Source organism: Sorex fumeus, unplaced genomic scaffold, assembly GCF_029834395.1.
Source record: "Sorex fumeus unplaced genomic scaffold, SorFum_2.1 ptg000037l, whole genome shotgun sequence".
Taxonomy (NCBI): Eukaryota; Metazoa; Chordata; class Mammalia; order Eulipotyphla; family Soricidae; genus Sorex; species Sorex fumeus.
Genome location: NW_026606094.1, coordinates 64,961,813 through 64,986,668, shown reverse-complemented (window position 1 = coordinate 64,986,668; position 24,856 = coordinate 64,961,813). Strand labels below are relative to the sequence as shown.

Genomic DNA, 24,856 nt, shown 5'->3' with positions numbered 1-24,856 from the left:
ATAAATAAAAGCCTTGATCTCTTTGGGAAAGTATATTGTTATTGCTGCTGTAAGCTCATTTTTGTGGAAGAACTTGAAGCAAAATTTTAATAATTTTATTATTTACAATATACCTTTTAATATTTTGAATTGTTTGTTACCAATTATAACACTTCATCTTTCTTTAATTCAAAAATACACAAAACATAAAAATAAGCGTTTAATTTAAAGAAAACATATCAGAATTTTCTTTTTTTTTTTTTTATCTTTTGACCACACCTGGCTATGCTCAGGAGTTACTCCTGGCTCTGCACTCAGAATTACTCCTGGGATGCTTGTCAGTCATATGGGGTGACAGGGATCAAATGTGGGTCAGCTGCATGCAAGGCATATGCCCTCCCTGCTGTACTATTGCTCCAGCTCCAGCTTTTCAGTTTCCTTTGGGTCTGCACCTCAGAGCACTTCAGAGCACCTCTCTGTGTTCTTGCCTGATCTCCAGAGTAGAATTCTTAATTTCTTATTTTGACTTGACTAGGCATGGTTGGTGCAGGGAGGAAGTGAAAGGAGAGTTTTGGGTTGCGCTGGTTCAGCTTTAGTTCTCAGCAGACCTTGTGTCCTTGCAGCTGAGACAGTGGAAGGCACTCACTGGCCCTGTACTCTCCTAGGTCTCTAATATACTGCAATGAGTGATTTGATTTTCCCCCACAGAAAGAGTTTGCTTTTCTTTCTCCTTCCCTCATGGTGATAATGGGTCTCTACCTCTGCACTCAAAATGAAAAGGTTTGCTGCTCTTCCCACAAAAGCTTTAAAACTTATGTTTATAGGAGAAAGGGCTCTGGCTGGATTTTCTTGCCTTTTCTGCATGCATGTTCTTCAGAACCATATCACCAAGGGCACTTTGTCTGGTTCTCCCTTCCTCTGCTCCTAGTTTTTTGTTTGTTTGTTTGTTTTTGTGATTCCCTGAAGGAGGTCTGTGGAAAAGTGTTTAGGAATAGGTATTAACTTCCCTTTATCTGCTTCCAGAAATACTATACTCATGTTTGTATACACTTGACTTTTAGCAATTTGTTAATAATTGTTCAGTGGTATCCTTCTAATAATTAGCATTGTGGCCAGTTCCCTCTAGAGTCACCTGCCTGCCTTAGGTTACTGGCTACTTTGGTGACCTGAGAGCTGCACAAAGTGATGGCTTTGTAGATTACCTGCCTTACCTTGTTTTTAGGTGAAATCAGTGGTTTTTGCATTTATTTTTTTAGGTCTCATTTGTACTCATGTTGTAATTCTCATTTCTTAATTTTGTTGGTAGAGACCACACCATTATTTCTCTGTTGGTTTTCATTGTTTAGCCAATTTTAAAGATATCTGACCTTATCTTTGAAAATTTCATACAAATACACACACACATATCTCACACATATCTTTCCCCCTCCACACGCACATACATTGTCCTGATATTTTCAGCATATATCACATATATTTCTAGATAACTATTAGAAAGTAAAGAAGTAACTACTCAGGATACCGAAAGCCATAGTAATTTTATATTCTTAATAAAAAGAAAAATGTGGGAGTTACAGAGTACTCAGACCAGAAAATGTTCTGAGCAGTATTCTAAGGTATGTAATTTATTATGCTCTAGCTTGCTTTGAACATGTAAAATGCTTTGAGATTATCTTAGCTTTTTTGAATTTTGTTCTTTAAATAGACTTGTTCTTTAGAGAAGAAATGTACTTGTATAAACTTTTCTTTGCTATTAATAGGCTCTTAAATACAATCAAAAGGAATTAAAATATTCAAAAGATGTATTTTTAAGGAGGGAGGAATGCTAAGTAATGTGTTAATTTACCTATTGTTTTCCTCAGTGAGCTTCTAATTTTATTTTGTCAAATTATAGAACTAATTTAAAATAATTAGTTTGACTTTACTTAATTCATTTAATTTTATAGTTATAATGGAGAATGGGATCTTGCTCAAAAAGCATTGGATGATGTAGTATACAGAGCCCAGCTGGATTTATATCCAGAGCCATTACTGGTAGGTACCTCATATATTTTTTTAAATATAATTTTGAATTTAAAATTTCTTGACTTAGAACTATAAATTGAGAAGTATCTTTTTATAGTGAATTAATAATGTCATTAGTGATTGATGTTTCTGTCATTGTGAATTTTACATTTAAAATTTTACATTTAAAAGGCTAAAATGGAGCAAGAGAATTGGTACAGTGGTCAAGGAACTTGCCTTGAATTTGGCTGACCCTTGTTTGATCCCTGACACCACATGATGGGGCTTCAAGACCCATGAGAACAAACTCTGAAACCAGAACCAGCAATAAATCTGCGCCCTGCCTGTGCCACCCTCCCCCACCCTTCCACCCCATAGAAGGTCAAAATATGAAATAAGACCAGGGAAATAACTTGAAGGCTAGATCATATGTTTTGCATGCCGGATTTCTAGGTGTGATTCCTGCCACTGCATAGTCACATGAACACAGCCAGGAGTAGCCCTGAGCTCCAAGCTGAGAGTAGCCCCTGGTTCTGCTTAGTGTTGCTTAAGTCCACCACACCCCCCCAAATGTAAAAAAAATAATAGAATTTGAAGATTTTATTTATTTAATTTTCAGGTATCTAGCAGATATATTCTTGATATGCTAGGGATGCATTTATTCATTAGCATTAGGCATTTGAAAATATATTTTACTCTATTAGAATTTTAACTTTTACTTTGTATTCTTTTAACTATAAGCTTCCTTCTGAACTTTAACTTGAGTTTAAATTCTTAAGCCCTTATTCTACGGGAAATACCTTGGAGAAAGTATTCTTTCTAAATACCTGTTAAAACTGACATCTTGTTTTAGCTAAGGATAGAGTAATACATTTGTTGATATCAATTTTAAATCATGTTTCCTTCCTAGGTTGCTAATGCAATAAAGGCTTCATTGCCTCATGGTGCCATGAAATCTAGTAAGGAGGGTACAAAGTGTATTCAAGTTGAAATTACACCAACTTCCTCTAGAATATCAAGAAATGCAGTAACCAGCATGTCAATAAGAGGTCATAGGTGGAAAAGACATGGTAAGAAATAGACAACTCTTCAAATTAAAGAATTGCTGATTCCATCACATTTTTCTCTGTTCTTACATTGCTTTAACTTCCAACACTAGTAAATAATTTCATGTGGCGTGGAAGAAAGAGCTGTTAAATCATCTAAGTGCTAATTTATTATCTACAAGCAACAAGCAATAAAGAAATGGAGTCCTTACATTATTTATATGAATGAAAATTTGTTTTTAAATTATATTAGCTTTAAAGTCTTCTTTAATGATGTGGGAGAGTAGAAAGTGCATATAAAAAATCAGATATTTTGGGTTTCTATTTATAACTATTTGCAAATATTTCTATATTTTTGTTCCTGATTTCAACCAACTCTTAGAAAGTTATTTTGTATCCTGAGCAGAACAGTTTGTAAGAAATTTAATCTATTCTTCTGAATATCCTGGTAAAGTAAGCCCAAATACTAGTGGAGCTCGAGGCATTTCCATTTTCTAGAAGTTACTTTTTTCTAAGATTGTTTGATTTATTTTTGAATGCTTCATATTATTTAAATGTTCTACTGTAAGTTCATTTGAGTGACCTGCTTTGGTAGTGCTTTCTCATTTCCCTCCTTTCTCTTATAATTTATACTTTCTAAATTTAATTGCTCATTCTTTTTATAATCTCTCCTACCTAAAAATTTCTGTACTGGCAAGACTTAGTTTAAGAAGAGAAGAACATTATTATCAGTGCCTATGAGGTAACCATTAGAATGTAAAGCAAAAACACGTCTTTTGCCACAAGCAAATATGTAAACTAGGGTACCAAAAAATCTATTCTCTTTTTACTTCTTTGTATTCCCTGAGATAAGCATGGCAGTCTTCTTGTGGGTTTATTTGTCTCTGTGGCCTCCAGAAAACACACAAAAGTTAGAATGTGGTTATTCATAATGAAATAAAACGATGGGCACAGTTACTATTGCCCCTGTTTAGGAAGTCTAGATGATGACATACCAAAAAAGAATGATGAAAATCTGATTAATCAAGGATTGTTCTCAATCTTTTTTTATTTTTAAAATTTTTTTATTAGTGAATCACCATGGGGTACAGTTACAGACTTACAAACTTTTGTGCTTGCATTTCAGTCATACAATGATCCCATCCCTCTACCAGTGCCCATTCTCCACCATCAGTGATCCAAATATCTTCCCACGACCCTTACCCATCCTCCCCCTCCTCTCTGACAGGGCATTCCCTTTTGTTCTCTCTTTCCTTTGGGTGTTGCAGTTTGCACTAGAGGCATTGAGTGGCCATTGTGTTCGATCTGTGGTCTACATTCGGCTCGCATCACCCATCCCAAGCTGGTCCACCAAATACCCTTTACTTGGTGTTCCCTTCTCTATCTCTCAATATTTAAAAAAAAAAATGACAGATCCAGTAGTAGAGCATATATTTCACATGTATGAGGCTGTGGTTTGATCTTCAGCACCAAAAAAGTAAATAAATAAAGAGATAACATAGTGTGACAGTTGGAAGTCCCTAAGAAAGATAGGAGAGATATAATAATATTTGTCATTAAATACAAATTATACTGCTATTTATATTGAAAATGTAGTTATACTGTAAAATACTTCTCATTTCTTTGGTGAAAGTTACGTTGCTGAAAGAACTCAATCTCAGGTGGTAAATTAAATGTGGTAGTAGCCCTAAAAATCTGTTTTCTGTTTGGTAATTGATGTGTGAAAATAGGTAGAGGCAATGAACAAGACCATATTGCTTGTTGTGACCATATGGCCCCCAAACTTACACTACAGCAGCAGAAGAATGAACTTGAATTTCTCTTCATTTTCTTTTCCTGGTATTTAAAGGAAGACATAAGGAACTAGGAGTGGGGAATATAAGACGTACATTTATAAATGGGAAATACTGAAGTTTAGTTGTATTTACACATGTGTGTGAAAAATGGTATACGTGTGTGTGTGTGTGTGTGTGTGTGTATCCATGTATGCACTTGAGAAATATACCCTGAGGTGAAATAGAAGCCAGAAATAGAAATTTTATAGGAATTAATCACCAAAACAAGAGTAAATGCTACTTAAATATATAATTTCCATTAGGTTTTTACATATCTTCCAGATTTTCTTTTGGCTACCACTTGAAAGCGTAGTTTTGAATTATTCTTTCAAATTAAAAGGTAAATATTAAACCGTGGGGTGTCTGAGGACCACAGATTCATAAAAAGTAGCCTGTAGGATCAGAGCAATGGTATAGCAGATAGTGCTCTTGCCTTGCATGCACTTGGCCTACATTTGATCCATGGCACCACAAATGGTCCATCAAGCCCCCACCAGGAGTGATCTCTGAGCACTCCAACAGCTAGGAGTAAGTCCTGAACACTGCATAGAGTGGTCCAAAAACCAAACCAAAACGAATAAGTAGCCTATATTATCTGTCACCCGTCTTCCTATGCTTATCAAATACACAACTCTGCTACCTGGTTAGCTTCTGGTTATGGTTACAAAAGAATCACAGAAGAAGACTGAGAAAAGAAGTGACTATAAAATGAAAGGAGCACAGAGTAGATACAGAATACAGCTTGGTCTTATTCCCCATCTTGTCTTAATGTGATTCTCTTGTCCAGTGGACTCAAATATTCTTCATCTGGGCAAGGAGGATGGTCCCCAGCACTGAATAAACAGCCCCAAGTGGACCCCCAGCATCTTCCTGCTGCTGCAGGCTCTGAGTCCCAGGGCCAAGTGGGGCACACCCCGGCAGCGGTGGCCCCAACAATAAGTAAACGAATAAACTATACCTGGTCTAAGTCACTCATTTGTGTCTACAGCTATGTTGCATTTTCCCTTTTGAGAGTAATCTTGACTTTCCTGGCTAGAGCAGCATTTTCCATTATACCTGCTGAATTGAACACCTTTCTGTTTTCCATCTTTGTGGTTCTATGCTTCCTTGCACACCCTGCTATAGTTCTGGGCACTATAGCCAACATTGGCTTTTTGTGAAGAAGAAAGATATTTCTTTCTCTTTGTCATTTTATATTTTGAGCCACACCCTGCTGGGCTCAATCAAGGCTCGCTCCTGGCTCTGTGCTCAGAAATCACTCCTGACAGAGCTTAGGGTACCATCTGAGGTACCAGTGATCAAACGGGGTCAGATGTGTGCCAAACAAGCAACCTACCCACTGTGCTTTCTCTCTGGCTTAAAGAAAGATATTCCTTAAATATATAGTTGGTTCTCAAGTTGTAGTTTTAAATTAAATTTACACACACAAATATATATAAAGTTTATATATAACATATAAATCATGACAAAATTTGGTTTACCTAAAACATTAAGTTTTACAGAAATAATATTAAAGGACTTGTAGATTCCAGGGTGACACACACAAAAAAACTTTTTCCACAATGTTTCTAAAACTTAGTACTATAAGATCAGTCTTTTTTACTTTTCCTACTTGCAGTTCCTTTTTGCCTGAGAAACTTTTATGCACCCTCAAGTATATAGATATATAGAATAGCCATACACCTCAAATATTTACCGATCATAAATCATAAATATTTTGAAACAAATTTTTATGATTTTTTTACTACCCCCACTTTTAGATAAATGACTTCATACATGGTTGATACCCACAGTTCAAAAAAAAAAACCTAGGCTACAGAGTTAGTTTATGACTAAAAAACAAAACATAACACTATTATAAGGACCAGAATTATAGTTAAGACCTGCATGTGGCTAATTCTGATTTGATCCCTGGCATCATAAATGGTCTCCTGAGCATTGCCATGTGTGGTCCCTGTGATTTTTATGCTCAGCACAGAGACAGGAGTATGTTCTGTGCACCATCAGTTGTAGCCCCATACAAAAGAAAGAAAGAAAGAAAGAAAGAAAGAAAGAAAGAAAGAAAGAAAGAAAGAATAAAAAACCCCAAAACAAAACCTTGAAAAAAAAAAGGAAGAAAAAAGAAGCCACAAAATACACGGTGTAATTGCAAATGACTTTTCTCATTCTACTATATTCCTACCTCTCCCCCACCACACCAATTTGATCAAGAGAAGGAATTTCTTTTGCATACCCAAATGGTGTCATATAGGGAAATAGGAATGTGTACCTCTTAAGGTGGTAGCAGTGAGGTTAGGGAAGAAGGAACAGGAAATGTGAACTTGAAGGCATGTACTTTTTCTATCCTTTTCTCCTTTTTTGGTACTGTCAGTGATGTGAAAGAGGCAAATAATTTGTCTTTTTTTAAATTTTTTAGGTCTCGTCCCCCCTTTTTTTCTCTCTCTCTCTCTCTCTCTTTTTGGCTCTTTTTATGACCTGTCCTTAATCTTCCTTTTCCCTGATCTTTGTGAGAAGAGGGAAAAGAGTCACTGAGTAGGCAAGCAGAATTTAAGTTTTTCACTTTTCCTTCCATTTTTTTTTCATCATTAAGCAATGTGGATAATTAAGCCATTTGAACATGTGCATCTGTTTGCATTGAGTCTTAACAGTTATTTAGTATGCAAACAAAAATATTAAGTTGCAGCAATGACATGTATTCTTTCCCCCTGCTGCAGGAAAATCTCAATTATTTTCACAGTAATAATCTGCACAGTCACTGTCACTGTCCTCCCATTGTTCATCGATTTTCTCAAGCGGGCCCAGTAACGTCTCCATCGTGAGACTTTGTTGTTACTGTGTTTGGCATATCCAATGCGTCACGGGTAGCTTTCCAGGCTTTGCTGGTGGGCTCGATACTCTCGGTAGCTTGCCAGGCTCTCCGAGAGGGGTGGAGGAATCGAACTCGGGTCGGCCATGTTGGCTGCGTGCAAGGCAAATGCCTTACCCGCTGTGTTATTGCTCCAGCCCCAGTCTGCACAGTATTTTTATTTTTTTAAAAAACTGAGTTATTTTAGATGCTTCTCTGGAGCAATTTTGCTCATACTGTCTGGTCTCTGAGTTGCAGACGTTGCTTTTCTCCTTGTATTCTTCCATATCGGCTGGAGTGATAGCACAGCAGGTAGGGTGTTTGCCTTGCACGTGGCCGATCCGGGTTCGATTCCTCCATCCCTCTCGGAGAGCCAGGCAAGCTACTGAGAGTATCCCGCCCACATGGCATAGTCTGGCAAGCTCCCAGTGGTGTATTCAATATGCCAAAAACTGTAACAAGTCTCACAATGAAGACGTTACTGGTACCCGCTCGAGCAAATCAATGAACAGTGCTACAGTGCTATTCTTTCATATGTTCAGTGCCGCCACCATCAGACTGAAAGGGCAAAGACACTTTTTCTTGCATTTGTTGTGGAAACCTTAGCAGCAGGACACACATACCATTTTCTTTTTTCTTTTTGGGTCACACCAGGCATTTCACAGAGGTTACTCCTGACTCGTGCATTCAGGAATTACTCCTGGCAGTGCTCGGGGGACTATATGGGATTCTGGGAATCGAACCTGGGTCAGCCTTGTGCAGAGCAAATGCCCTACCCACTGTGCTCCAGCCTCCCACACACATACCATTTAAAAAATTACTTTTGAACACTTTTGACCCATCTTTACTTTCTGTTGCACACTTCCAGAAAGTAAGTAAAGTAAAGTAAAGGCCCTGCCGTTGATCATTGATTTGCTCGAGCGGGCCCAGTAACGTCTCCATTGGAGACTTTGTTGTTACTGTATCTGGCATATCGAATACTCTTGGTAGCTTGCCGGGCTCTCTGAGAGGGGCGGAGGAATCGAACTCGGGTCGGCCATGTTGGCTGCGTGCAAGGCAGACGCCCTACCTGCTGTGCTATCGCTCCATTTCAGGATTATCTGAAGCTTCACCAGTCTGTCATTCTTTTCTTTAAATTCCCCAGAGTTTGCTTCTGTTTTAATGGGAAATACTCATTTGGAATCTAAAATTTTTCTTTAGCTTTAACATTTTCATATCTTTAATATTGTTGAATAGCAATACCATGTTTCTAGAATTTTATTTGACTTTTTCAGAAATTAGACTTGACTTTTTAGAACAGTTCTAGATTCACAGCAAACCTGAGTGGAAAGTTCCCATAGAGCCTCTAACCACCTTCTCCCCACATCCTCCCCAAGTTGTAATCTCCTGTACCTGAGAGGCCTTGTATTTAACCAGATAGAATGAACTCATCTCAACCAAATGGGATGATTTTTCAAAAGAAAGGTTGTTTTCAGCTGAGGTATTGTTTTTGAGAGACATATTTAAAACCTAATAGTGTATTTGCCTGATCTTACATATTTTAATGTTTTATTTTCATGAAATAACTTGATACTGTGTTTTCATCATTTCAAACCCGGTGTATAAACTGTGTAATTACCAAGCAACTGGGAACCCTGCAGCTCTCTCTCACCACCTGCATTCAGTGGTCTTGTGCTGCTTCCCCACCCAGGATGGCCAGTGCGATGGGCGGATGAAGGAGGAAACGAGGCCAGATTAGTTTTCTAACCCAAGCAGGGTCCTAATCTAGTTGTTACCTTATGTATTATGACAGAATTTGTCCATGATCATGCTCTTAACTTATAGTTATTATCATGGCCCTTTGGCCTGGCCCATTTCAATGCCAGGGTAGCTCACAGCTTGCTCTGGGTCCCTCCAGTCCCTCATTGGGACCCTGCATTTGAGTGCTAGGAAGTAAGGACAATTGAGACTTAAGTCAAGAAAACATGCCCAGGAGTGAATATCATTTGGAGTCAGTTAACTCCCAAGTAACAAAAGCGTAGCATTAACTGTCTTCTTGTGTCTATACAAAAAGGACATTGCTCTGAATTAACTATGCAAAGGACTTAAGGAGAAGAGAAAGGCAATATTTTCAAGTTAACAGAGTCTGATTAGGAGATAAAGGTGATTGACCCATTGAGGAAGCAGAGCACAAAGAAAAAAGCTACAAATAAACACAGAGGAATGGGAGCACTGTGATGGGAGTAACCAAATAAACCTAAGCTCCTTGTGGCAAGGCAGAAAGGACAAACCAATGTTACCCTACAATAAACCTTGGGGTTTTTTTAATGACTTCACCATTTATTTATTTTACTTTACTAGTGAAACACCCTGAGGTACAGTTGTAGACTTACAAACTTTTGTGCTTGGGTTTCAGTTATACAATGATCAAGTACACATCCCTCCACCAGTGCCCATTCTCCACCACCATTGATCCTAGTAGCCCTCCCACCCCCCCACCCGATCCCCCCACCCCTCCCTGTCTTTGTGGCAGGGCATTCCCTTTTGCTCTCTCTTTCCTTTAGGGTGTTGTGGTTTGCATTAGAGATATTGAGTGGCCATCGTTTATGACTTCACCATTTTTGTGTTACTACATATGTTTGGAAGATAAAATTACAATGTAGAATTGCTACTTTGGGATTTTAAGGGTCATGTTTTTAGAATTAATGGGTTTTATTTATACACTTAATTCTTTTAGACTGTGTTTCACTTAGTGCATATTTTTTAAACCTAGACTTTCTAGTCACCATCTATAGATTGAGGGCTGACAGGAATTTAGAGAAAGTGAAAAGGGTAAAATGCAATTAAAGAAGCATCATAAGATGACTATCAAAATGGATTCAATAAGAAAGAGTGTACTATAACCATAAAACGAGTCAAAATGAAAATTCTAATGAAGAAAGTAAGATAAAAACATACTGAAAAACAAAATCTTTATTTTTTTTAATTTTTATTAGTAAAACACCATGAGGTTCAGTTGTACAATGAGTTGTACAATGATCGAGCAAAATCTTTTGATTTTTAAAACCAATACTGAAAATTTAGTTTTTTAGGGTTTATTTTCCTTGAAAAACTATACAGTATACTTCTTTACAATTATGCTTTAATTTCTATCATTTTTAAAAGTTACCTCTAATGTACTCTTCAACATTACCATTTCATGTGTAAGAGTTTTTACCTAAATCCCTGAATGATTCTCTGCTACTTTTGTATAATTATATTGTATATGTATTCTATTGTATAATCTATACTGGTTTTCCTTGTCCTTTTTCATTCCTTCTCCCTACAGTCACTACCATGATTCACTCTTTTACTTTTTAAAAAAATTATCTGAACTTGTAAAGTCTAACCAGCTTTTCTTGTCTCTTTTAAAAGTCAAAATATCATTTCTTCCTTTTATAAAGGTTCCCTAGTTAAGTTATGGTTGCAAATAATGAATGCTTTTTTTTTGTCAGTTATCTAGTACAAGTCTTATCTAGTGAGATTTAAGTTCTTTATTACTCCCCACCGTTTTTTCCCTTAGTATATAATGAGATGAGTGGAAGGTATTTGGTAACACAATAGAAGACAGCATAAAGGCTGATCATTAACTTAAAACTATTTATGGGGCTTGGGAGATGGCCCAAAGGGCAAGTGTACATGCTTTGTATGCTGGAGGCACGAGTTCAATCCCTGGAACCTTGGGGTCTCCTGGTACCATCAGAGGACAACACCTGATACCACTGGATGTGATCCCAAAACCATTTAAAAATAGAATTTGTTTCATTAGCTATGGGGCTAGAGCGATAGCACAGCGGGTAGGGCGTTTGCCTTGCACGCAGCCAACATGGCCGACCCAAGTTCGATTCCTCCGCCCCTCTCGGAGAGCCCGGCAAGCTACCGAGAGTATCTCGCCCGCACGGCAGAGCCTGGCAAGCTACCGTGACGTATTCGATATGCCAGACACAGTAACAACAAAATCTCCAATGGAGACGTTACTGGGCCCGCTTGAGCAAATCGATGAACAACGGGAGTACAGGAAATTACAGGAAATTTATTAGCTATACATGATTGTGTTTTTGGTATTTTTAATTAGGTGGTTTGCTATTTAATTGATCCTGTGTTTAATTACTCTTTTATGAAACTATACCTTTTTGAATTGTATAGATTTAAGATAATTTGTTTAGTTTTGAGTATAGTATCAACAGAAAGGTATAAGTATCCGGGCCCATTCAGCTTTGATCCCCAGCACCATGTGGCCCCCCCACCACCTCCGGGTGTGGCTCTGATGCTCCTGAGCCCCACTGGGATGGCCCCAGTGTCCTGAGCACCGCAGAGCTGGACTGACAGTACATACTCAGACCCTCACGTTGAACCTCCAGACCGGATAGCCAGTATCACTGGAAATGACTCTCAAGTGAAATGAGCACCACTTGGGTTGTCCCCCCAAATAATAAAAATATAAGTATTTCATATAATAGTAGCAATTTTATTTTTGGTATTTTTTCTTAGCCTTTAAGTTCAGTACTTTGACACTTACATAACATATCACCGTACAATCAGGTGACTGTTTTTGAACTAGGGTCTGCCATGTACAAGGCTAGAACCTTATCCTCTGTACTATTTGACTCCAAAAGATGGAATTTTTGGTTAACTGTATTATAGAATATCGATTCGCTATTCATAGAAAACTATGTAATAATGATAGTAAACTGTGTAGGGCGAACAATGCAATATTTACAGTTATCATTTTAATTTTTTCCCATATGTATATATTTTCCATAGTTTTATCCTCTTTATAATTTTTTTTGATATTTTTATCTACACCTTGCTAACCTTGGACAACTTTTCCCAATAAAACTAATTTTTAATAGCAGTACTCCTACATAAAAAAACTAATTTTTTAATGCTACATACAACCACATTAACTTAATATTTTACCAATTTTTTACTTAACCATTTTACTTAACCAATTTTTTATTTCACTATGTTAAATAATTTATATCTATTTGCTGTTATAAATAATGCTGCAGTGAGTGGTTTAATGAATATGTATATAGTATTTTTTATTAAATAGAGTGAATTACAAAAATAAAATTAATAAAGTGTGTTAATTTATTCAGATATTTTATGATATTTAAATTAGTTCAACTTTGCTTTGCAATTTGTAAAGTATAAATGTGACCTCTTGATGTTTACTCTAATTATTTTTATAATGTCAAAAATTATGCAGATACTTAAGGTATAGTTAAACTTATTTTTCAAGCTTTAGCTTATTTTGCAAATGAATTTCTAAATGTTTGGTGTCATAACCAAATATCTTTATAAAGCTCATAAAGTAGTGTGAATATAGAGTTATGAATTAGATAATATGAATTAGTAGATTATTCCTTTATTAAAAATACAACTTTTAGAAACTAGATCAACTACTAAAAAAAAATAAAAGCTAATGCTAAGACAGTGTTTTTTGAAAATAGGCTGTGGTTCAGTGATAAAGCACATACCTCCTATGCTTGTATGTGTGACGCCAAAATTGCATTAAAAAAATGAGTGACATAATGAATATTTGTGATCATAAAATTGCACGAGAGAAATCCCAGATTTTTGTGATGTTTTAAAGATACTTGCAATCTGTTCACTCTTTTCCCCTCCTCAAAGCCTCAAGAAATTTTGTAGGGAGAAATTTGAGTGCCTTTGAGAACAAATTTGGAAATTTAGGTTTTTAGGTTTGAGGCCCTCCCGTTGTTCGTCGATTTGCTCGAGCGGGCCCAGTAATGTCTCCATTGGAGACTTTGTTGTTACTGTGTTTGGCATATCGAATACGCCACGGGGAGCTTGCCAGGCCCTGCCGTGCGGGCGAGATACTCTCGGTAGCTTGCCGGGCTCTCCGAGAGGGGCGGAGGACTCGAACTCGGGTCGGCCATGTTGACCACTTGTAAGAGAAACGCCCTACCGGCTGTGCTATCGCTCCAGCCCTGTGTGTATAGTAGTGACCAATGAGAAACCTTGGCCTAGTGGGAGTACAGATATCTAGTAGACAAAATAAATGACTGTAGACTGGTGAGTGATTAATGTTAAGATAATGTAGGCATGAGGTTGTGCATGGAAATATTAAAACTGTGGGATGATCAAGGAAGGCTTCACAGAGGGAAATCTTTGAGAAAAGAGGTGAAAGAAGGAAATTGGGCCTGGGAGATGACTGACCACATGCTTTGCATGAGGGAACCCCAGATTCATTGCTGGCATTAGTGAAAATAACCCATGAACAATGAGCCAAAATAGCCCCCAGCATAGCCAGTTGTCACCCCAAACCCAAAACAAAACCTGTGGGGTTGGTTTTTTTTTTTTTGGGGGGGGGGGGGTTGTTTGTTTTCTTTAAAAGTGAAAAAAAAATTGAACACTGTAACTATTTGGGAGGAGCATTGCAGGTCCCAAATAATGCATTATTGGGTCAACAGAGCCATTCAAAGGAAGAAGTTGGGAAGATAATAGAGTGCAAGATCATTCAACAAATATAGTTTGCATCTTTCTCCAAACTTTCAGAGAGAGTAAACTTTTCTCTTTACTCTCAACTTTCTGGAGAGTTATGTTTATTGTAATCTCTAGCTCTGCACAGAATTACATGCTTTTGACGAATTGAATAATCCTTTTGAAACCTGCCCATTTGGGTCATTTTTGAGTGCTAACATACATGAATCAGTACAGAAGTTGTGCTCTGGAAAGCATGATCTTATTTTTCTACTTGCCATTTATAATGTAATAATTTTAAAATGTTGTTGCTTTTTGATCTGTGGATCTTTACCACTATCTCTGTAAGCATGGTAATAAGCAATACATCGCCTGGTGCTGCTTTCTGTAACCATTTTCTTATAATTTTAAAGGTGTTTTTCCCCTAAAATTACAAATCTTTATTACCAAACAATCCTAATTTGAGGATATTAGAGGACATTTAACTCAAACTGACTAAAGAATTGAAGAGTTAGAATTTATTGTTTGTTAAAAATGGACATTTGAAATGAAAGATTTTGCCATTTTAGCTCCCTCTCTGGTGATCACTGTGTAGCTTACTTTGGACTTCAGTTTCCTTTTATGTAAATGGAAATAAAATTGCCTGTTTCAGAGATTCAGCAACTCATTGTTTGGGGTATATAATTGAATAATGGATGTGAAAGTTCTCAAAAAAAAAAACCTACTTAGTGTTTTTCAATGTGTTATTGTTTTCTCTTGAACTGGGCAACCTATGCTTATCTTTCAAAGTTTTGTTAAATTTTAATGTTCGTTGGTTTTGTTATGTCTGACTCATTTCCACAGTTTATCTTTTGCACACACTGCTTCCAGAATGTTAAGTGGTCAGATGTTGCTGTCATGAAAGTGCCATCCTGGTTTTACTCTCAGTTGCAGTGGCCTCTGGCGTTTGCTTCAGTAAGGTTTTACTTGCCCTCACTTGAAAAACAGCTGTTAGCAATGGATAGTAGCTTGGTTGGGACTTTATAATCTCATTAAACCTTTGTTATCAAACCCCAAGAAGCACCATGGTATGTGTCCAGCACGTCTGTCTAGGAAAGAAATTTGTCATTTAGTCTCAATCTTACGAAGCACCAAATAATACCAGTCAAATAATCCTTACCAGCCAGGATCATGTGAAGATTTGAGATCTCCAGAAGTGAATACTGCTTCTGGATTTGGAATACCCACGGCAACTAAAACGTTTAAGCTTTTTAAATTGGAAAGAATTAAACAGTGGTTCTCAAACTTGCAAATTAGTTACCTGGGAACTTTTAAAAATCCCAGTGCCTGGATCATAACATATACTAATTGAGTGAGAAGTTTAAGGTGAGAGCCAGGCAGCAGGAGTACCTAGGTGATAGGAATGCTCTCTGCAGAGTCTGAGGCTCTTGGGAGTGTTGCTGTTTCATAGGTATCATTAGTGAGAGCCTGATCATCTTACCATGAAAAACTTTTGAAATTGCATAGTCTATGTTTGTAAAGCCATGTATATGCCGTTTACATAGTCTTCTGTTGTTTTGAACTTTAAGTTTCATTACTGACTCATGATATAGTCATGTTATGTTTTTCACAGATATTTCCTTGACAGCTTTAAGTAAAACTATGCCTTTGTGATTTAAGACACAGAATAAAATGACTACAGGTATTAACTAGTTAGGCAGTTCATTCCTTTGTTTCTTTTACAATGGCCATTTTCAAAAGAAAGGCCAACAGACAGTTTGTTTTTCCAAATTTATTTTTTCCAGGGTCAAAAAAGGAAGAACTGGGGCTGGAGCAATAGCACAATGGGTAGGGTGTTTGCCTTGCAGGCGGCCGACCCAGGTTCGATTCCCAGCATCCCATATGGTCCCCTGAGCACCACCAGGGGTAATTCCTGCATGCAGAACCAGGAGTAACCCCTGTGTGTCACCGGGTATGACCCAAAAAAGAAAAAAGGAAGAACTGTTGCAAATGAAACTAAATTTGTGGAATCACTGGAGTCTGTAGGAATAGATTTAGTTATAACATGTTATATTTACTAATATTTAAGACGGTGTATGAAACAGAACTACCTGTAGCATTACTAGCCATGGTATTATAAAGTAATAAACATTGTTCTAATATCATGGTTTATTAAGTTAGCTCAAAACAATCTAATTAAAAATAGAATGTTATGTGCACAAAGGATGGCGTGGCTTGATTTCTCACATTGAGAAGAGCTAGAGTTTGGGCCCTACATCCTTGGAGATTTTCCTAAGGCTTCCCATAAGTTCAGGTGGCCACAAAGTATCTTCAAAGCAACAGGAATTCTGTTTGGTTTTATTTTAAGTATTGCTTCAGGGTTCATGTCAAATATGTAGGGGGCGGGTGGGGGAGAAGCCGGATAGCAACTGATGCTCTGTGAGTTTTTTCATTGTCATTTAAAATTCAAACATGTGACCGTCCAGTACTGTCAAGAGTATTGTAATGTATGGAAATTGCAATTCAGGAAATGTTTGGTTTAATTCATAACATTCAGTTGTCCAATATTTGTTTTGGATCTTTTGTTTTTCTTGTTTCGCATTTTTGTTTTGTTTTGTTTTCAGCCATCATTTTGTCTTATCATCTTCAATTCTAGAGCAACCTGACAACAATAATGATACTACTGAATTGGGCATCCTTGTCATTCCTGAGATTAGTGTCACAAATGTGGCCGGAGAGAGAACCGGGAATGGGGAAAAAGGCAGAACACTAGGAGAGATTGATGCTCAGCATATACAGGGTGTGCAGGAAGCCACAGATCCTAGAACTGAGAGCAAAGGCTTGCCAGAGATCAGGAGGCAAAAATCTGTAAGAAAAATGATGGAGGATGGAATAAACTCACCTGGCAGAGTGCAGTTTTAGCAGAGCACTTTATAGCTGCACCCCAAGGTATCTCATGGCAGAGGGCCACTGCTGCATGTTTGAAGCAACAGTTGCACAATCACACAAATTTTGCATGTCATCTAATAATCAAAATGCATGAATTATGCACCACAGTTTCTCAATGACTTCTAATGCTCTTTGAATGGTCATACCTATATCATCTCTGAATAAATTGTTATGAAGACTGAGGCAGAAAATTGCTTTTAAAATAATTTTTTGCTTGTGTTTTGAGATCTAAGGTTATTTTCCCATTCTGAATTTTTATCATCTTTGATACATAAGCATTTAACAAGTTTGAAATTTATTGTCCTTTTTTTTAATCTTAGTAAAATAATCTAGAAAGCAAAATGCAATCTTTAAAAAAATCTTTAACATCTCTTAGTATCATTTTTTTAAAGTTCTTGGTAAGAACTTTGAATTTATACTGTTTTACTATTAAGGGAGAGATTGCCACCAGTTTTTCTGGGTGGTATTTTTCCTAATTATTTCTGATTTTATGCATGAAAAGTAAGAGAACTCTTTCTAAAATCACAGTGGGATGTGGTTTATGGCATGCTTTGTGTTTAATGCACTCTAAATTAACATTTAATCCCAATGAACTATGTTTGCATTTTATAGAATGTTTTGATTTTGGCTCTGTTCTATAATCTGTTGCTTTATGTAATAACATCAAAGTTTAATTACTTAAGTTAAAGTGATTTGGTATTAATCATTGAACAAAATTGCTTAAAAATTTTAATGTTAATTAATCTTTGTTATTTCTTTGTTTAGGAAATACAGAATTAACAGGTCAAGAAGAACTGATGGAGATATCTGAAGTTGACGAGGGATTTTATTTGAGGGCTGCGTCTAGTACCAGCCAGTCGGGTTTATCAAACAGTAGTCACAATTCTAATAACAAGACAAGTATAGGAAAGACTCAGAGGCGGTCAGGAGGAAGCAAAACTGGAGGAAAAGAAAAAGAGACTGCAGGGGAGTTTTGCAAAGATCATTTTGCTCGAAAACAGACCCAGAGAGCCCAAAGTGAGAATCTCGAGCTTCTCTCTTTGAAGAGACTTACCCTGACAACCAGCCAGTCCCTGCCTAAACCTAGTAGCCACAGTTTGGCTAAGACTGCCGCGACTGTGTTTAGCAAATCCTTTGAACAAGTCAGTGGTGTCACTGTCCCACACAACCCATCATCTACCGTTGGCTGTGGGGTTGGGACAGATGCCAATAGGTTTTCCGCTTGTAGTCTCCAAGAAGAAAAACTTATTTATGTTTCAGAAAGGACTGAACTTCCAATGAAACATCCATCAGGTCAGCAGAGACCTCCTAGTATTAGCATTACTCTGTCCACAGATTAATTTGTAATTGATTCTCTCCTAATCAGAGCCTCTGGAATTACAACTTTGCTTCTTTATGAAAGTTCTCAGGGTCTTTGATCCCTGTTTCTGACAGGAGCCCTGATGTCTTAATAGCTGAAGGCTTCCTGGACTTGATGAAGGAAATAATGTCTAGGTTGTAGTTACGATATGGTTTTATGATTTCTTAAGTGTGTTTCTACCCTCTTACCCCCTTAATTCAGTCATTTTTTTCTTGTCGTTGTGTTACCCTAAAGATTGTCAGTATAATAATACATTTTGATGGATTGTCTGATCAGATGGGTTAAATATCATGTAAGGTTGTGACATTTAAAAAAAGAAAGAAGAGAAAGAAGAGGGAAAAAAAGAAGACAGACAACCCAGAGCCCCAAATACTGCTATTTTGGTAGCTATATGTTGGTCTTCAGAGTAAAAAAGAGAATCTCCATGTATGGGAACTGTTTTTTAAATGAGGCAGAGGTACAACTCCAAGAAGTTTGCAGTTGGCGGTTTTTCAAGCCAGGCTGAAAAATAGGCACCTGAAAAACTAAAATGATGTGTATAGAAAGTGCCTGATACAAGTATTTATCACCAGATCATCTTTAAGGTTAAAAGAGTTTTTATAGATGCTGGAAAGCTCCTGCTAACCCAGTACCTAGACTAATCATTGATATGAAAAATCAGATTATGCATAGGTATGTTGCTTTGAACTGTTTGACCTGGATTTGGCAAGTAAAAATCCCTTTTAATTCTTAAGATGTAATAGGCCATAAAACTGACCTATTTCTGCTGCTGGGCGTCAGAAATCCTAGTTAGTTTGACTTTCCGTAATTCAGACTACCCATCATTGAAGAGTTCCTGAAAATCATTGTAGAGCTTCGGCAGCTCTCAAGGCCCCAGTGTCAGCTATATAACGTTGAATTATATGTCTGCAAATGAAGGAAATAAGGTAAACTTTTATCTAGGTAAAAGTTATGATAGTAAATAAATGAAATATGGACAAGGGTCATTTATAAACTAGCCAATGTTGTTTTTTTATGATCATGTTCTTAAAGTAAAAATTGTGAAACATGAAAAAAATCAAGTGGGTTTCTTGTTTGGTGAATAGGCCTGTTTTAAATGTTTTTATTATGATAGAAAAATTATGTAGTTGCCCCAAATGAAGGATATCAAGGGCAATCTCGCTAAACAAATTTGAATGTAGCTGTACGGAACTTTGACCTCTGAGAGATGTTAAACTCTGAAGTTTGCTATTCAGTGGACATTACAGCTAGTCTGAGAATCTAGTATTTTTAATTCATTGTTCAGAATATGAATGAGAAACCCCAGTATGTCAGCTGGGAGAAAGGCCAGCAGAGCTCCCTACCTGTTAGGACACATTTTTTGTTTTGTTTTGTTTTATTCACCATCTCTGTGATCACACTGAAAATGCTTCCTGTCCTCTTGTACATGTTTAGACAGAGCTCATGTATGTGAAAAATGTGTAGGTCTTGGACAATACGAAAGTACTTACATGTGGAATGCAGCTTTGCCCATGACTGCTTTGTCTGCCATTTATTTTGATCAGTCAGTGGTGGGAGCAGACTGCTGGGATCTGTCCCTTTAGGGCTTCAGACATGCAGAACATGCGCTCTACCACTAACACATCCACCACCCCAAGCCCCCCTTCCATTTTAAATCAATTTTCTCAAAGAGCACAAAGTCATTTTTATTCATTGCCCCGAATAAAATTATGTTTTATAACATAAAGAAATTTGATTTGTTTACTTCCAGTAATATTATAGAGTTTATTGGCACAAATTGCGATTAATAAAAAGCCACCTAAAGCAACCAGTAAAAGTTGATGTTCTATTAATTTAATAGGAATCCTGTGCACAACTGAAACCATTTGTAAAACGTCACTGTGAATTTCTTACTATCTTTTTGTAATTCTTTAATAAAGAATTTTCCCCTAGGCATAGTTACTAACAATATCAAGAGACTTAAGAACTTATTTAAAGGATTTGTATTTTAAGCAAGGTGATATGATTAGAAAATCCTGTAGAACTAGCTGGCAACAAGAGATCATATTTTAGTGGTAAATAATAAAATATAATGACAATAATGATGATACATCTTGGTCTTTGTCACTTATGAGGTCCAAGGACCACTTAGTGGCATTGACGTCAAATGACAAGCAATTTTGAACTCAGCCAGATTTATTGAATCAGAATTTGCATTTGAACAAGATTCTCAAGCAATTTTTATGCTTGTTAAGGTTTGAGAATAAAAGGGTGCAAATAAATTATTTATATTAATATTTAAATTTCTCAGTGCTCCCACCACCCAAGATCAAGTATATTATATACTAGATTATTGTAACCTTTGTCTTTAGCAACTAATCAATTTTAATAACATTGATGCTTGGCTATTTCTAGACGTTTAATGATTCTCATATACCTTTACAGTGAAAATCTAACATTTTGTATTTTTCTTTTGAAAATAGAAATTTGATTCTGTTAAAAATTCTTTTGTAAACTGAATCAGAACTGTCAATGCCTGTAATTTTAAATCCAAAAGGGCTGCCACCCTTTATACATTGCACACCAAATCTACAAGAATATCTTCCTTTTTAAAATCTCTGAAAGTTTTCTTAGTGGAACAATTCTGAAACTAGGCTACAATTGATTTTCTGAATTATGAAATTATGTTACAGAAAGATTCCTTTATGCCACCTTGGCCACTATTTTAAGAATTAGCTATGAAATTTTTTATAAGCTATTTTAGATTGTATTGATTATGGTTATGCAATTGCAGTTGTCTCTGATACTCTCTTCCCACTTACCTTTACAAATTTGAAAGTTACAATGTCTTTTGGAAGTAAGATTCCAGAAAATGTTGATGCGACCATATTGTCATCTATCATCAGTATATCATATAATAAACCTTTATTGCTAGAATAAAGCCGGGTTCCAGTGTTTGCCCTATAAAGTCCAAAAAAGGAGAGAAAATTGACTTCAGGGGGTGTTCCATAGGACATAAGGCAATGAACTTCCTGGAATTCCTGGTTTACCAACCATCATGAACTCTTTTAAGGCAGTGTTATAGATGTATAAGTAGGAATTCTCAATTCTTAAATAATGCAGAGTTTGTTTTGAAATTTTCATTGTGCTTTTCCATCACAAAGTAAGTACTCAGTACACTTTGCTCATTTAAGAACAAAATATTGAATGAACAGAAAATATATTTTTAAATCAAGATAGATTAAAAATAAAGCCACTTTAGAGGATTTGCCTATTTTGGAAGAAAAGTGTTAAATTATAAAGCAAAAATGTACTTTGTCACAATTTTAGGCAAATATTGAAATTAAGGCTCTTTAACATTTAAGTTCATAAGCACAATAAATCTACACTTTAGTCAAGGGAAGCATACCAAGGAAATAGATATGTTAAATGCCATTACTAAAAATATTTTTAAAAGACCATTTAAAAAAAAAGAATAATTTGAGGGTACTTTAAATAAGCATTGTATATAAAAATTAATGTGTAATAGTATTTCCCCCTCCCGTTGATCATCGATTTGCTCGAGCGGGCCCAGTAACGTCTCCATTGGAGACTTTGTTGTTACTGTGTCTGGCATATCGAATACTCTCGGTAGCTTGCCAGGCTCTCCGAGAGGGGCGGAGGAATCGAACTCGGGTCGGCCATGTTGGCTGCGTGCAAGGCAGACGCCCTACCCGCTGTGCTATCGCTCCAGCCCCCAATCTTGGAAAGAAAAAATGTATTTCCCCAATCTTGGAAAGAAAAAATGTTTAGTCCTTTAGTTAGCATGAATTTGTAACTTTAGATTTCTTGCTTAGTAAATTGATAGTACTTTGAATTACTCACATTAATGTTAAATATTGTTAAATTTGTCATCAGTGAACACAAATTCTTTGTCTTCTGTACTTTGTAACTTGTGTCTATCTCTAGACTAGCACTGAATATTTTGGAAGATCTTTTTGTGCTTTTCTAATAGTACAGTTCTATAGTACCAGTTTCTTGATGAAGTTTCCACTGATAAATACAAAATGCTATTTCACATACCATTGCTTTCTTTTATGTGGAGTATGCTATATATTTACTATCTCCTAATAGTGTAGTGGTACTCCTCTTTTCATAGTAAATATACTTTGTTTCTAATTGTAATCCTATAGTTTACATTCCTAAAGAATAAACTATGACTTTGGATATTTTTATGTGCTCTCTACATTTTTTTTAGGTTATGGAAATAAACTGGAGTTTAGTTTTTGAAGTTTTGTATATTTGTGTAAATGTTCTCCGTGTGCAATACTTTATACAGTAGTGTAACCTTTTGTTTTATTGAAATAAAAACTGAAAAAAAATGTTTTTTCCAGATTATTTTACTCATTAAAAATATCATCATAAAACACTTGCAAAAGTCATGATTGAAGGAAGAAAATAAAAGAGGAAGACTTAGGTGAGTTGAGCCATTGAGAGCTTTGCTGAATAGCTTAGGACAATGACATCTCATTTCCTGACTTTATGTTTTACACAAAGGGCTAGGGATGAGAAGGCTGGCAGGTCCTTTAGTGAACCTCTAAAAGAAGATGAACTCATGCCATTGGTTGTCACTCCAGAAGCACAGGAAAATTCAGATAGCAGTTCTTGCTTTGATCTTTCAACTTGAATGCGAGGTAGTGTCTCTAGAGAACAGAGATGATGTGCCCGTAGTGCCTAGCAGGATTTTGTGCAGGTAAGTATCAACATGTTTAATAAATTGGTTTAGGTTGCTCTAACTTTTAGAAAGAGATCTAGGATAACATGTCTAATGTATTATATCATGTAGAAAATTTATATACTTACTTAGGGCTTCAGAGTTCAATCTCCTGCACCCCATGGCCCCTGTGCACTGCTGGGGGCATTGCATTGTGAGGCCCAAAGCCATAGACTTATCAGATTGGTTGGCTGCATTTTGCCGGGAGTGGCCACTGCACCCCCTGAGCACTACTTGGGAGGCTCCCACAAATTATACAAAGATCCATTAAAATTTGTAATTTTGCTTACTGGCTCAAGAAAATCTTGATAGAATTCTCTAGATTGCATTGTTGTATAGCTTAGAAATAAAACATTAGAAACTTGAAGGGAAAAAATCCTGGTGTGGTGGGCTGGAGATATAGCTCAAAGGAGCTAGCTAAACATGCTTTGCATGCAGGAGGACCAGGTTCAATCCTTGTACCAGAGTACCTAACTATCATCAGGAGTAATCTCCTCCTACCCAAATGCCACCCTCATCCCCAAATCCTGGTGTGTGCAATTGGTTGATAATTTGGATATTTTTTATGTAAGGAACTAAGAAATTTGGGAACTATTCTGAACTGTTAGTAAAGGAGTCTTGGGGAGAACCAAGGCAGAAGTTTTGTAAGCACATGTTGATGTATGAAATAACACACTCCTACAGAAGTGAAAGACAATGGCCAGATGGTTTCACTCATATGGTGTGTAAATAACCAAAGCTAGTGAACTGGCAAAACAACAACAACAAATAACTCTTAGACTCTTGAAAGAAATATGAGTACCAGAGGGAAAAGGTATAGGGGGTGGGAAGAACTGGGTAGAATGGTTCTGATAGACAGTGCTGGGACATCTGTAGTTGGTTGCTATGGTGCTAACGCACACGTGGAGGTGTAAGAAGCTATTCTACAAAAAAATAAAATGTTGCAAACCAATGGAAACACAATAAGATTTATTAAGAGAAAAAGCGAAAATGGCATTTGCACTCACCTAGTGATTTCAGTAATCCCAATTGCTGACTCACTTAATAGAATCTGACTTTGATAATAACATCAGAAGTATTCTATAATTATTAGAAAAGCATAGTGGGCAGGGCGTTTGCCTTGCAAGCGGCCGCCCTGGGTTTGATTCCTCCATCCCTCTTTGAGAGCCTGGCAAGCTACTGAGAGTATTTCCACCTGCACGGCAGAGTCTGGCAAGCTACCGTGGCATATTCGATATACCAAAAACAGTAACAAGTCTCACAATGTAGACATTACTGGTGCCCACTCGAGCAAAATGGATGAACAACAGGAGGACAGTGACAGTGACTGATTTCCATCAATAACTCTAATCATTTGTCATTTTCCCTTGCTTTATGATCATGTTTGGGAATAAAAGCCAATTGTTATTAATATTGCAGTCTCTGAATCTTCGACTCAGTTCTAAGTAGAATTCCCATTTTACAAAAAATAAAACTAAATGTTCTCAGCAGGACAGTTGACTTGCCTAACACACTCAGCATCTTGGACACAGGCCTGACGACTCACACTTCTATATCTTGGTAATAGCAGATGCTAGGTGAAGACTGCATAGTGGGCAAATATTTGGAATTCACTTATCCCATCTGTCACATAGGTGATAGTGTTAAGTAAAATAAAAACTT

General features: G+C 36.8%; 1 protein-coding gene across 3 annotated transcripts in view; it reads left to right on the top strand.

The window, feature by feature from the left end:
• The window catches only part of HYCC1 (hyccin PI4KA lipid kinase complex subunit 1), a 76,481-nt gene extending 57,063 nt beyond the window's left edge, over positions 1 to 19,418 (top strand). For 2 of the 3 annotated variants that reach the window (XM_056118186.1, XM_056118185.1), the window contains exons 9-11: positions 1,926 to 2,013; positions 2,894 to 3,053; positions 17,868 to 19,418. In XM_056118186.1, coding sequence (XP_055974161.1) covers positions 1,926 to 2,013; positions 2,894 to 3,053; positions 17,868 to 18,442 — 823 coding nt within the window. In that variant the 3' untranslated portion in view covers positions 18,443 to 19,418. Of the gene's footprint in view, positions 1 to 1,925; positions 2,014 to 2,893; positions 3,054 to 16,809; positions 17,103 to 17,867 lie in introns of all 3 variants that reach the window. The other variant, XM_056118187.1, reaches the window with a different exon arrangement.
• The last annotated feature ends 5,438 nt before the right edge of the window (positions 19,419 to 24,856 follow it).